This window comes from Plecotus auritus, assembly GCF_963455305.1.
Source record: "Plecotus auritus genome assembly, chromosome: 3".
Lineage (NCBI taxonomy): Eukaryota > Metazoa > Chordata > Mammalia > Chiroptera > Vespertilionidae > Plecotus > Plecotus auritus.
The window spans coordinates 26229568-26245450 of NC_137772.1; the positions used below are offsets into that span (position 1 = coordinate 26229568).

Consider the following 15883-nt stretch of genomic DNA (forward strand, 5'->3'; position numbering starts at 1 on the left):
TTGATAAACTGTGACATCTTTCTCATCCCTTTAATGATTACAAGCAAAATTCTTAAAACCCCTAATTTTTCCACATCAGTTGAAATTTATACTAACATTTAAGTAACTCATATCTAAAAGGAAAAGAAAAAGATTGTGTTTACGTATGTGCCTGTATGTGAATGAAAACATGGAATATCATCTTGGAAAGTAGAAAAATGAGTTAATAGGCTTCCTGTTATCCTATGAGTTAAGCTTGAAAGAAAGAGGAAAATCTCAGTATCAGAATTTGATGGAAGGTTAAAGCAGAACAGAACACAGATGCTCAACCAACTGAGCCACACTGACCTTGGCAGTACAGTGGTTTTCTTTGGTGTGGGTGGTCCATGGAAGGAGGCATGATTCATAGGTGTCCTCTGAAGTGTCGATAATATTTTATTTCTTGATCTCTGTGATGTCTGTACCTATGTATTAACTGTGTTATATACTATGACTTGTGCAATGTTCCCTCTATATGATGCACTTCAATAAAGCTAAAAATGAACATGAAGTTATGTGCCAGGAGGAAAGTTAAAAAAAAAAAAAGAAAAAAAGAAAGAGTATTCAAGGGGTCTAGTTTATGCAAGAAACTGTTTAATTTTATTCCGTCTGTAAAACAATTTGTATTTATAACAAGTACATGTGCATTACTTGATAAAAATAAACATTTTAAGTAAAAGTAATTGTAGTAAAGTTATATGTTTCAACTTTATATGTATCTGTCCTTCAAAGTTATATCTGTCCTTTAAAAAGCTGTTGAAATAGTTCTGAAATGCTACATAAAATAAGAACAATTCAGAAAAATATGTAGTTAATGGGTAGACATACTTGTAAAAATAGTATGAAATATATATATATATATAAATGGCAAACATAAATTCATAATTTTTGCTATTTCTTGAATTTGAAGGAGGCATACAAGAGGCTTCCAATTTGATCAAATGATTTGTCCTTAGAAAATCTAATGCAAATGTTAGTATCCCTTATGCCTACCTGGTGAATGGATATATTAATGCTTGCTAATAATATTATCTCATGTTTGAAATCTATACTTAAAAAAGCTTTCTGGGATTAAAATAATGTGCCAACAAAGTAATAATATACACATAGAGAAAAAATCAAATTATTGTACACTACTTAACTATATATAATAAAACTTATAAAATATAATATAAAGAACAAATATTACATACCACAGCAATATCAGCATCATAGCTTTTATTGCATATCATGCCAGAAAACGTTGCTCCCATATATTTAGGATGTATCCTGTAACTACATCATTATAACATAGATTTTTTTATTGAAATAGTTATTCAGAAAAATTTATTCATTAAAATAAATCTTCCATAAAACTTAAAATAATTTTTCAAATATAACTTTTTGATGTGGATAATACGTATTATACAAAATGCTCAAATCTATACAAATTCCAATTTACTTCATGTTTTTAATACAATTTTATTGATTTCAGAGAGGAAGGGAGAGGATGAGAGAGATAGGAACATCAATGATGAGAGAGAATCAATGATTGACTGCCTCCTGCTGGGAATTGAGCCCACAACCCAGGCATGTGCTCTTGGCCAGAATCAAACCTGGGACTCTTCAGTCCGCAGGCCAACGCTCTATCCACCAATCCAAACCAGGTAGGGCTACAGTTTAATACAAATTATCTTTCTTAACCTAACTCCTAGACTTGAGATAATTTTATTATCTCAAATTCTCCTCAGTTTCCCTTATTTTGTATTCATTGTTTTGATCACTAAAAGTTAAAACAAAAAGGACTTTTAATTTGTGGAAGAAAAACATCTTGCCTCTCCTAAAGATAAGCATTTTTTAAAAATTATATATTACCAAAAAAAAAAAAACAAGTTCCTCTTTGTCAAACAGTACACACCAAGTGTGTTAACATATTTTAGGTAATATTAACAGAATAGTGTCACTCTTTGCATCATTAATAAGCTAAGGCTTACATGTCTATATTCTGTGGTATAGTTGATATCATAAAAATATGAAAGAAAAAACTTTTCACATAAAAAGTACCCCAAAATACCCTGGTATGTAATTGATTCATTTAAAAAAAATAATCATTTTCTAATTACACTATCACCTCCATTTTAACAGCTGTGTTTTATTTAATGTTTTCAAAGGGACCTACGGGATGTTGAAAAAAATAATAAATGCATTCAGTTATCAAATTAATAGAATTATTTATGTATATATTTTATTAATGTAGAACATTATGCTTACATAAGTAAGAATGTTATGTCATGTGGCCGTAGGATAAGATAATTCCTTTTCCATGCCAAAAATCTTTTTGATAACTCATCAACATCCCCGTTGGTAGAAATTTGGTTTTTATCTGACCACAATTCCAAGGAGGACAGTATCACAGTCAAATTTAATTGAGTAAACATCTAGAAATAAAATGTGTGTTATATTTACTTAAGTAACAAATTATTACATCAGAATTAATAAAAATAAAGGAAAAGTTTAGTGGGCTATTTGTGATATTAAAGGCCTTTGAGACTTTAATTTGTTACAATAGAGTGAAAATTATTTTTCTTAATTTTTTCATAAAATTATAAATGTAAGAAAGTTAAAACTTACAGTGTTCACAAGGCCAATAATTTGTATAATTTTCTGTGTTACAGCCATCATTTCAGACCCCATATAATCATACTGTAAAACAAATTTTTTGCAGTTTCTTTAAAATGTGATAGCAACATTTTAGATGATTGTATCTTGATAATATCAGAAAGAAAAAACAGAACTTTTCAAACAATTTAAAGCATACTAATATAAAGAAGATAACATTTACAATAAAATAAAACAACTAAAAACTGTACTTGGGCATTCAAAAGACATTCTCACTTATTATGTATTTATTTATTTATTTATTTATTTATTTATTTATTTATTTATTATTTGCACTTGTGTCCCGTTCCCTCCCACTTTATCTAACTCCACCCAGCCTCTGAACCCCTGCCTCTGGCCATCACCACACTGTTGTCTGTGTCCATGGACTATGCCTATACATTCTCTGGCTAATCTCTTCACCTTCTTTCATCTGTTCCCACCATCCTCCATGTTATATATTTAAAAGACAGTCTTGAAATCCTCAAGACATACTAAAGTGACTTTACAGATTCTTAGTTATTATAAAGGGACTTCTTGAACTAGTAACTTTCTATTGACACAGATGGCATCATATTTCTGGTTGTATGCTTACTAAATAAAAAGGAGCAAATAAAGAAACATTAAAAAATAATTGAGCCAAAACCGGTTTGGCTCAGTGGATAGAGTGTCAGCCTGTGGACTGAAAGGTCCCGGGTTCGATTCCGGTCAAGGGCATGTAACTTGGTTGCGGGCACATCCCCAGTAGGAGGTGTGCAAGAGGCAGCTGATCGATGTTTCTCTCTCATCGATGTTTCTGACTATCTATCCTTCTTCCTTCCTCTCTGTAAAAAATCAATAAAATATATTTTAAAAAAAATAATTGAAATGCTCAAATGTATCTACAGGAAAAAGACAAATTATAATGATGGAAAGCAAGAATTATGTGGATTGAAAGATTAAAAAAAGTTTGATAAGTAATAAAATGAAATAATGTAAAGGAAAAGTGGAAAGTTGTTCTCCATAAATGCTAAATTCTTGAGAAGACATATACTCCTTTTTTGAAGCTCAATGAATACATCTGGTCTTTGAAGTCATATTTGGAAAAAGCTCAACACCTCCATACAAGTTGCCAATTAGACAAATACAAAATATGGAATTCTACCAAATCTGAAAAATCTGTATATTTTACTCATTCACAATTATCATGGTTATTAAAACTGATGTACTGTTTACAAATGTTGATAAAAGAAATAATGTAAAATTAATTACACATTTCTGTTTGATGAATTAAAAATTGAGTGTATTTTAGACAAAATATTTTCCTTGTATTATCAAAATTTTGCACTAGGAAAGTACTATAAAGGGGGTTGGCAAAAGTAGGTTTATAGTTGTGAGTATGGGAAACACAGAGTTTATTATTGTATTATTATTATCATAACCCACATGTATTTTTCCATATGAACAACTGTAAACCTACTTTTCCCACCCCTGTACATGTGAAATATAAAACACACAAATAAGAAAAATCCTTATTTATGACTGTTTGTGAATACTCAAGATCATCAAATGGTAGTAGAAATTTTTTTATACTAAAGGTCATCATCCTATATAATAAAAGAGTAATATGCAAATTAACTATCACTCCACTACACCCACAAGACACGCCCACCAGCCAATCAGGAGTGAATATGCAAATAAACCCAACCAAGATGGCTATGGCCACAGAGAGCAGGAGGGAGGCTTGGGTTTCCCCAGCAATGGAGGAAGCCAAGCTTTCTGCCTGCCCTTGCTGGCCTAGGCCTCCACTCAAGGCTACAAAGTTTCAATGACAGAAGATACATAAACCCAAACAGAAATGGCGGCAGCCACAGAGCTGGAAAGAGCAGGAGGCTAGGGTTGCCCCGGGTGATGGAGGAAGCCAAGCTTTCCACACACCCTGGCCAGCCCAGGCCTCGCTTAAGGCTACAAAGTTTCAATTATAGAAGATACATAAATCCCCCCCAAAATGGCTGCCACCACAGAGCAAGCAGAAGGCTTGGCTCCTCTCCGGGCTACAAAGTTTCAATTATAGAAGATAAATAAACCCCAGATACCAGGGCCTCCGCTTGGGTCGCCAGGGGGCGTGGCCAGCCTGCAAACCACCACAGGCACCTCGCCCAGGCTGCCCCACACCCCAAGGGAACCCCCACCCTGATCCGGGACACTCTTCAGGGCAAACCAGCTGGCCCCCACCCGTGCACCAGGCCTCTATCCTATCTAATAAAAGAGTAATATGCAGATTGACCATCACTCCAACACACAAGATGGCTGCCCCCATGTGGTCAAAGATCCTGCCCCCATGTGGACACAAGATGGCCACCACAAGATGGCCAGCAGGGGAGGGCAGTTGGGAGGAACCAGGCCTTCAAGGGAGGGCAGTTGTGGGTGATCAGGCCAACAAGGTAGGGCAGTTAGGGGTGACCAAGCTGGCAGAGGAGGGAAGTTGGGGGCGACCAGGCCTGCAGGGAAAGGCAGTTGGGAGGGACCCAGGCCTGCAGGGGAGAGCAGTTGGGGGGCACCAGGCCTGCAGGGGAGGGCAGTTAGGGGTGACCAGGCCTGCAGGGGAGGGCAGTTAGGGGTGACCAGGCCTGCAAGGGAGGGCAGTTTAGGGGTGACCAGGCCTGCAGGGTAGGGCAGTTAGGCATCAATCAGGCTAGCAGGGGAGTGGTTAGGGGATGATCAGGCTGGCAGGCAGAAGCAGTTAGGGGCAATCAGGAAGGCAGGCAGGTGAGCAGTTGGGAGCCAGCAGTCCTGGATTGGGCAGTCGGACATCCCTCGAGGGGTCCCAGATTGGAGAGGGTGCAGGCTGGGCTGAGGGACACCCCCTCCCCCATGCACGAATTTCGTGCACCAGGCCTCTAGTATTTTATAATACATCACTAATTCCAAATGTTTATTTTAAAAGGACAACATTCTGACTATATAAGGAAGAAGACATAGCAATGCTGAATTAGTATAAACTAATACATATCATCAAAATATGGAAAACAAAGTTGGCACAATTTAAAAGAAGAATATAAACCCCCCACAATAATAATTCAAAATATTGACACAACCCTTTCCCTAACTAATGGAATCAGAGGCCAAAAACAGAACAACATAGTAAAATATTTCATTCATTAACATGTATAGAGTACTGCATCCAACTAGGACAGAATATAATAAATCTTTTGCAAATTCATATGAAACATTAACAAAATTAGCCATATACTGAGTCAGAAAGAAGTAACAAAGCATTTCAAAGAATTTACATCATTCAGATCATGCTCTTTTACCCATATGGAATGAAATAAAATATGAACAACCAAAATATAATTTGAAAATCCTCAAATACCTTAAATCTAACCAATACAATTCTAAATTACCCAAGCGTCCAACACACACACACACACACACACACACACACACACACTTCTCACACAAATTTCAAAATTATTTTAAAGAATACAGTATAGTTTTCTCAAAAAATGTTTGCCTTATGATCCAGGGATCCCACTTCTGGGCATATATAAACCCCCTCCCCCCCAAAAAAAAAACCCTCAAAAAATTAAATACTAGTTTGAAAAAAAATAATTCACCCCTATGTTCATTACAGTATTATTTACAACTAGAGGCCCGACGCACAAAATTTGTGCAAGGGGCTCGGCCCTCGCAGCCGCGGCTGCCTCAGCCCTCCCAGCCCCGATTTTGTTCGGAAGGTCAACAGGATGGTCGTTCTGCTGTTTGATCTAATTAGCATAATATCTCTTTATTATATAGGATACCCAAGATCTGGAAACAGCCCAAGTGCCCATCCAGAGATGAGTGGATGAAAAAGCTGTGGTACATTTACACAATGGAATAATACTCAGCCATAAAAGAAAAGAAGAGAAAAAGAAAGAAAAGAAAATCTTACTTTTGCACCAGCATGGATAGACCTGGAGATTATTATGCTAAATGAAATAAGACAGGGAAAGACAAATACCATATGATCTCACTTATATGTGGAAACTAATAAAATAAACTGACAAACAAAATAGAGTTATGACTACATGGAACAGAGTGTCAGCTATCAGAGGGGAGTGGGGTTGGGAAGCTGGATGAAAGAATTTGAAGGGATTAGCCAGAGAACATATATGCATAACCCATGGACACAGACCACAGTGTGATGTTAGCTAGAGGGAAAGGGGTATAGTAGGTGGGAAGATGGGGTAAGGTCGGAGCGGGGGTGTGGAATTGTGATGGAAAGCGACTCGGAGCAATGGGTGCACAATGCAGTGTTCAGATGTTGTTTTGTTAAGTTGTACACCTGAAACCCGTATGGTTTTGTGAACTGATGTCATCCCAACAGATACAGTAAAAAACAAAAAATGCCTCTATTAGAAAATTTTAAATGAAAAAAACAAACACATAAATATTGATGGAAATAGACATATCAAAACTTATGTAACTACAAACAAAAATGTGTATTTGTAAATCAAAAAATAAAAAAATTCAATTATAAGAAGAATAAGTTGTGAGGATCTAATGTATAGAATGGTGACTAGAGTTAATTATATGGTATTATATACTTGTAAGGAACTGAGAGTAGATCTTTTTTTAAAATATATTTTTATTGATTTTAGAGAGACAGAAACATCGATGAGAGAGAAACATCAATCGGATGCCTCCTGCACGCCCTTACTGGGGATCAAGCCCACAACCAAGGCATGTGCCCTGACCTGGAATTGAACTGGTGACCTCTTGGTTGATGGGTCAATGCTCAACCACTGGGCCACACTGGCTGGGCTGAGAGTAGGTCTTAAGTGTTCTCATACATAGACACACACAAAAAAAGAAGGAAGGAAGGGAGGAAGGGAAGGAAGGAAGGAAGGAAGGAAGGAAGGAAGGAAGGAAGGAAGGAAGGAAGGAAGGAAGGAAGGGAAAAAAAAAGAAAGCTAACTATGTGAGGTGATAGATGGATTTATTATATTGATCTTGGTAATTATTCCACAATATATGTGTATATCAAATCATCATGTACACTTTCAATATATACAATTACATATTACAACTATTCATGATAAAGTTGAAAAAGTATTAAGTAAATTTGTAAGATCGTCAATACCTGGTATGTTCAAAGAAAACATAAGACCGAAGAGGCTACAGCAAGGCAAGACTGTTAGAAAATGGGGTCAGAGATACTGGGCTGAGCTGGGGATGAAACACGGAATAGACATTGTAACACATTCTAGGCCAGTTTTAGTTTTTAGTAATAATTAATACCTAAAACAAAGTATCTTTATTTGGAAATAATTAAACAATTCCAAATTTTTAATTTTGTGCTTTGAAACTAAGAAAAATTTCATTAAGTTTAAAGGAAGAAAGAGTGAGAGAGAGCGAGCGAGTGAGAGAAAAAAAAAGAGACAGGATTGAGGGATGGAGAAAAGAAAAGAGGGAGGGGAGGAGCAGATGGTTTGACTTACCAAAGCTTTTTCCACTATAATATGCATTTCTAGATATTGGGGTAATAGTTTTGAAAGTTTTTTTTCCTGGGGAAAAAAATGGATTGAGCAAATGATAACATACATTAAATTTGTTAAATACAAGAAGTAGTATGTAAAGAAGGCAAACAGAATGCATAAAATATCTTCATAAGGACTTTTTTTTTGAGATTCAATTTTTTTATTTGCATATATTGTAATAGATGGCAAGGGAATGCTCACTTTGATTTTAAGAAAACAAAAACAAGTACTTTAAAAAACTAATAATTCAGAGAAAATTTACAAATTATTCTTATTACAGTCACTTGGACTTAAATACAAAAATTAGTTACAAACAAAAAAATTCACTTGAAAATATATTCTAAATTTAAATAATGCCAGTGAGCCTGTGAGAGTGGTGAAGGAGTCTAAGTACTCTGTATTCATACTAAATGAGAAAGAAAATGAGTAGAAATATACACATTCTATTGTCTTCAACTCATGCAAATCTACATTATTAAAAGAACTCTTGAAAATTTTTCATGAATTGTCTTCCTAAAGACTATGGGAACACCAACTGTGTCACAGTAAAAATATTTCATTTATTCAGCAAAAAAGTATGGGAAAATGTTGAGAACTCACAGTCTACACAGGAATTGAGGTAAATAGTGTGACTTGTACTATCAACCGCATGGGTGCACTGGAAAGAACAGAAGGCACAATAGCAGAAATAGTTCTGTAGTTCCAGGGCATAGGCTTCAAGTTCCTTCTGATGTGATCATATAATTCTCGACTGTGCCAGCAGTCAGCTACAGATCACCAGCTTATTACATCATCATTTGGCACTTTAATGGTAATTTTTATGTGAGCTACTAATATATCTTAAACATATTAAAATGCTATTTCACATATATAAATTTCAAAAAAAACAAAATTTCATTCTTGACCCAAGCATATCATTCACTAAATATAATAGTAAGAAAGGTACAAATATTGTGTCTGTTACAAAATAGCCTAGGTTAAAACAAATAAACAAGCAAACTGGACTCAATGGGTAGAGCCTATGTTTAAATGTTTGCTTACACTTCCATAGGAAATGAAAATATGCCTGCATTCCATACACAAGGTGGGCAAAAGTAATTTACAGTTGTTCATACGGAAAATAATACAATATTTAATAAATAATAATACAAGAATAAACTGTGTTTTGCATACTAACAACTATAAGCTTACTTTTGCCCAAATGTGTGGGTTGTTGTCATTCTCTGTCAGTCTGTATGACTACATGTATATATGCAGTGTTGTAGGAAAAAAAGTTCTCTTAATTTTTATCAACCCTTACAAACCTTATAATAATAGTGATCATAAGATTTGTTATTTAGCTCTGACCAGTTTGGTTCAGTGGATAGAGCGTCGGCCTGCGTACTGAAGGGTCCCGGGTTCGATTCCGGTCAAGGGCATGTACCTTGGTTGTGGGCACATCCCCAGTAGGGGACGTGCAGGAGGCAGCTGATCAATGTTTCTCTCTCATTGATGTTTCTAACTCTCTATCCCTCTCCCTTCCTCTCTGTAAAAAAATCAATAAAATATATTTTAAAAAAAGATTTGTTATTTAAACTGAAATAATGTGCAGCAGGAAAGGAGGCACTAAAATAATTAAAAATATTAAAATAGATATTTAGTTAAATTTTATTAGTTCAAATCTTTCTACTCAAAGTTATTTCCAAAACTATATATATGAGTATACAAAGCCAAAACTTTTTAAATCTTTTCATTAAAAATAACATATCCACATGGACAGCAACATCATGGCAGAATCAACATCAACAATTTGGATAATTATAAGTAAACGAAGGATCCCCTGTTCAATGCAGGGACATCTGAGAGATCCACACATCAGTCCATCTGAAAGTGGGCACATTGGAACAGTAAGGGAGGCAGGTTGGGGGAAGTAACAACCCTGCCTATAAGTCCATTGTGGTGAAACCTGATGGCAGTAGTAGAGATGTAGAGGATTTATGATGGTCATTGCTGACAAAGAGAGAAAGCTGTGGTCTTATGGTAGCCATTACTGATTTAAAGGCAAAACTTCAAATCCACATACCTACATCCTCTAGCCCACCCATTGCAGCAGAACCCAGTAGAGGTGGGACCTATTGAAGAAGCAGAGACACACATTGGTAATAGGAGGCAGTGCAGGGAGCTCCCGGGCCCAGAGCCTCACTACCCTCTATATCCCACCCTAAGATGGCGCTCCAAGACAGCAGCAACCCAGACACAGAGTGGATATCCAAGACCCAGGGAAATACAGGGTATTTTTCATGACTGAGGCCACACCATGTCACCAAGATTCCAGTGCTATTAAGAGAAAACAAAAACTTGCACTATAGCATCATCTACTGAAAAACAAATGAAGGACCTCTGTTTAGAAGCCTGCTGAATTGTTAAAAGCAAAAAGTAACTAAAAAAGACTTCATTATCTCAAATGTATAGGAACAGAAATAATCCATCAAGTATCATGAATAACCAATGCAGAAAGTTAACAAAGAAAGAAAATAAAGTCTCCGGAAACCAAACTCAAAGACAGGGAAGATTGTGATTCAAATGACAGAATTCAAGAATGCAGTTATTAAACAAACAAACAAACAAACCTCAACAAGATATCAAAACACTCATAAAGGCAGTTCAGTGATCTCAGAGACAAAATTAATGACCAAAATAAGTACTTTACCAAAGCGATTGAAAGTATTATAAAAAAAAGAAACAGAAATTCTTGAGCTAAAGAACTCAATGATGAATAATTAAAGCATGAGAAATAAAGCAGATCACATGAAATGCGTAATTAGTGCTCTTGATGATTGAAACAGAAATGGCTCAGGAGGAAGAAGAGAAACAACAAAAAGAAAAAAATAAAAGAGTTCTACAAAAACTATCTGACTCCATTAGAAACAACAAAGTAAGGATAATGGGTATAGCCAAAGAAGAAGGGAGGGAGAAGGGAACATAGAATGTATTCAAAGAAATAATTGATAAGAACTTCCCAAACCTATGGAAAGTGTTCAAATACAAAAGCCAAAAGAACACCTAATTATTTCAATGCAAAAAAAAAAAAAATCTTCTCCAAGACTCATTATATGAAAACTGTCAAAAGTGAATGACAAAGAAAGAATTCTTAAGGCATCCAGGGTGTAAAACACTGTACCCTGCCAAGGAAATCCCATTAGGCTATCATCAGATTTTTTTAGTGAAAACATCACAAGGCAGGAGAGAGTGGACAAAAATATTCAGAATACTGAAGGAGAGAACCAACCAGCTAAAAATAATATATCCAGCAAAGCCACCCTTTACATACAAAGGAGAAATAAGTGCTTTCCCAGACCACAAAAGTTTAGAGAATTCACCACCAGAGGACCTGTATTACCAGAAATGTTAAAAGAAGTTCTTCTAGCAGAATCATAAAGAAAAAATGGTATACAAACTTTGAGTAAATGACAGACAGAAACTTACAACTCGACTTCATAAAGAGAGCATTAAACACTTAATTATAACATAAAGTTAAAGGGGGAAAAGCATTAAAAGTAACCTATTGCAATTTGGCAATGAACACACTACATAAAAAGGGATAATTTGTGTGTGTGTGTGTCGGGGGGAATAGGAGGAGTGAAGGACACAAGTACAGGTGAATGGATATGAGGCAATAAGAAGAAAAAGGACTATGAGACATTTTACAAAAAACTAATAGTAACCATAAAACAAAATTCAGAGCTGAGACATAAAACATAAACAAAAGAGGAAATAGAGAAAAAAGTCATAGGAAACCACCCAACTAAAGTAACAGACAAAATCCCAAGAAGCTAGAAACATCAATCAGAAAGGATATATGCACCCCTATGTTCATAGCAGCACAATTCATTATAGCTAAGATTTGAAAGCAGCCCAAGTGCCCATCAGCAGATGAGTGGATTTAAAAACTGTGGTACATCTACACAATGAAATACTATGCTGTGCTAAAAAGAAGGAATTCCTATCATTTGCAACAACGTGCATGAAACTGGAGAGCATTATGCTAAGTGAAATAAGTCAGTCGGAGAAAGATAAATATCACATGATCTCACTCATCTATGGGAAATAATAAACAACATAAACTGATGAACAAAAACAGATCCAGAGACAGGGAAGCATCGATCAGACTGTCAAACCACAGAGGGAAGGTAGGGGAGGGTGGGGTTAAGGGGGAGAGATCAACCAAAGTTCTTGTATGCATGCATATAAGCCTAACCAGGGGACATAGACAACAGGGGTGTGAGGGCATGAGTCGGGGGGCGATTGGGAAGGTAATGGGGGGATGAAGACAAATATGTAATACCTTAATCAATAAAGAAATTAAAAAAATAAAGTAACAGACAAAAACACAAGAGGGAAAAAACAATGGAGATACAGAGCAACCAGAAAATAAAAGATAAAATGGCTGCAGTAAGTCTTCATCTATACTAGTAAAAGGGTAATATGCTAATTAGACCAGGTAAACCAGATATCTTCTGGATGTCCGACTTCCTTCCAGACAAAGCCACGGTGGCGGGGGCTGAGGCAGAGGCAGTTAGGGGCCATCAGGCTGGCAGGGGAGGGCAGTTAGGGTGCAGCCAGGGCAGCAGGGGGACAGTTAGGGTGCAGCCAGGCCAGCAGGGGACCACTTATGGGATGACCAGGACGGCAAGGGACCAGTTAGGGAGCAATCAGGCTGGCAAGCAGAGGCAGTTAGGGGCAATCAGGCAGGCAGGTAGAGTGGTTAGGGGCAATCAAGCTGACAGGCAGGCAAGAGGCTAGGAGCCAGAGGTCCTGGATTGTGAGAGGGTGAAGGCTGGGCTGAGGGATCCCCCCATGCATGAATTTCATGCACTGGGCCTCTAGCATGTCAATAATTATGCTAAATAGAAATAGATTGAACTCACAAATCAAAAGGCACAGAGTAGCGGGATGGATAAAAAAAACAATTTAAGACCCAATTATATGTGCCTTCAAGAGACTTATCTCAGCTCCAAAAACAAACATAGGCTCAAAGTGAAGAAGTGGAAGATGATACGCTATGCAAATGGCATCCAGAGGAAAGCAGAAACAATAGTACTTATATCAGACAAAGGAGATTTCAAAACAAAAAAGAAAAGGTACCATGAGACAAAGATGAACATTTTAGAATGGTAAAGGGGACAATTCTTCAAGAAGACATAATATCTCTCTCTCTCTTTCTCCCCCTCCCTCCCTCCCTCCACTTTGGCAGTGCCAAAATATAGAAATCAATTACTAACAGACCTAAAACAAAAATATGACACTAATACAATTATAATATGAAATGTGAATACTCCATGGACAACAATGAATATATTTTCCAAACAGAAAGTCAGTAAGGAAATATTGGCCTTAAATGATACATTAGAGCAAATGAACTTAATATTACTATAACTTTCCATCTCAAAAAGACAGAATACACATTTTTCTCAAGGGCACTATAGTCAGGGATAGACTATATGTAGGTGTACACAGCTAGTTTCAATAAATTTAAGAAAGTTCAAATTGTACTAGTATTTTCTGACTATAATGATATGAAACTGAAAATCAACTACAAGAAAAGAGCTGGGAAAACCACAAATATATGGAGATTTAACAACATATTACTGAACAACTTTTGGATCAAAGAAAAACAAGGTATCAAAAGTTACATAGAGACAAATGAAGCTAAAAGTATAAGATATAAAAACTTGGGGGAGTCATCAAAAGCAGTACTAAGAGGAAAGTTTATAGCATTACAGGCCTACCTCGAGAAATAAACACAAAAAAAATCTCAAATAAGAAATCTATCATTATAAATTAAAGAATTAGAAAAAGAATAACAAATTAAGCCCAAAATCAGGAGAGGGAAGGAAATAATAAAGATCAAAATAAAAATAAATAAAATTGAGAACAAAAAGACAGTAGAAAAAAATAATAAAATGAAGAGCTGGCAATTTAAAAAGATAAACAAAATGGACAGACCTCTAGTTAGACTCACTAAGAAAAAAGAGAGAAGACTCAAATGAATGAAATCCAAATTAAGAGAAGATGCTACAATGGACACCAGAGTGGATAAACTACAAGAAACTGACAGATTTTTAAAGGGAAACAAGCTTCCTAGAATGAATAAAGAAGCATTAGAAAACCGAAAGAGACCAATCTCCAGTAAGAAAATTGAAAGAGTAATCAAAAACCTCCCAAAAAACAAAAATTCAGGATCAGATGCCTTCACTGGTGAATTCTACCAAACATTAAAATAAGATTTAATACCAATTATTTTCAACCTCATCCAAAAAATTAAGGAAGAAAGAGTATTTTGTAACTCATTTTGTGAGGCCAACATTACCCTGACAGCACTATCAAATATACCAACATGCTCATAATAAGAGTACCAGAAAGTAAGAAGATGGATAAAGAGGTAGAAAGAATTCATGGCCAGAAATTTCTCAAATTTAGTGAAACATATTTATTTAAACATCCAGGAAGCTCTATGAATTCCAGCTAGAATCAACTCAAAGAGATCCACTCAAAGACACATCATAACAAAACTGGTATAAAGCAAAAAAAAAAAAAAAAGAGAGAGAGAGAGAGAGAGAGTCTTAAATGAAGCAACAGAGAAGGGACTCATCATATATATAAGAATCCTTAATATGTTTAATAACACCTGACTTTTCATCATAAAACTTGGAGTCCATAAGATAGCAAGTTGAAATATTCAAAGTGATGAAAACACCTGTCAACCAAAAATTATATTCCATCCTATAGATAAATTAAGAGAGTTTAATGTAGACAAATGATTACTTGTTTTAGAAAGATAAGTTTTGGTAGTAAAGTTATGTAACAAAAATATGTAAAAATATTAAAAAGTATTTTTGCCAGGGAACAGTGATAACTGTTAGTAATAACTAACAGGGGTTCTATTCTTCCCCTATTTCTAAATTATATTTAATAATATGCATTTTTATTTAAATACAAGAATAAGAAATGATACATAATACATTATAAAACAATAAGCTTGCAATACATTATTGTATAATTTTTAATATTTTAGGTGGAATATGGGTGTTTTGTTTAAAGATATAGAAAAAAGATACCAAATTTAATATTTCTACTCAACTGCTAAGCAGTTCTTTTTCACAATTAAAAAAAATCTACAGAAGTAATTTCATGGCATGTCATAACTTCAGAATTATTATAGTTACCTGTGAGCTTAAATAATCTTTATAGGTCTGTTTTTTCTGCCAAATATTGCTGTAATTTTCTACTAACATTGGTATATCTGTATTGTTATTTTTTACTTGATAAATTATGTGCTCAAATCTTGCTGAAGATTCCAATGGTTCAATTCCATAGCTGATATTTTCAAACTGAAGGAATCCCCTGTATATTTAGAAAGCAATGGCAAAAAAAAAATCCTAAAAATGATCACATCAAAACTATAATATAAAATGTAAGAAATTATGAACTAGAGTAGGTAACATGTTTTAAAGCCACTTTTCCCTCCATATTTTTTTTTGTCTACCATTAATAACTTAACCACATTTGCCTTAGTTTTTTTCTCACAGGTTAAAGAACTAACTAAATGGAAGTGTATTTTGTATTTTCTGTATAGAAATCACATTCATTCAAAATATATTACTTAAGGACAAGTAATAGCTGGGGAACAAGATGTTTGTTGGATATTTTAAGAAGAAAGTTTCTGTTCTTACAGATGTTAGGAT

The 15883-nt window shown here is 35.3% G+C and overlaps 1 protein-coding gene across 1 annotated transcript in view; it reads right to left on the reverse strand.

Moving 5' to 3' along the window:
* Window positions 1–15883, reverse strand: part of LOC308244584 (disintegrin and metalloproteinase domain-containing protein 18-like) — a gene marked incomplete at its 5' end in the record, with an annotated part of 102764 nt that overhangs the window by 59561 nt on the left and 27320 nt on the right. Inside the window, 5 exons of the mRNA XM_080660725.1 lie at window positions 1212–1293; window positions 2269–2435; window positions 2629–2700; window positions 8121–8186; window positions 15365–15542. Coding sequence (XP_080516851.1) covers window positions 1212–1293; window positions 2269–2435; window positions 2629–2700; window positions 8121–8186; window positions 15365–15542 — 565 coding nt within the window. The remainder of the gene's footprint in view (window positions 1–1211; window positions 1294–2268; window positions 2436–2628; window positions 2701–8120; window positions 8187–15364; window positions 15543–15883) is intronic.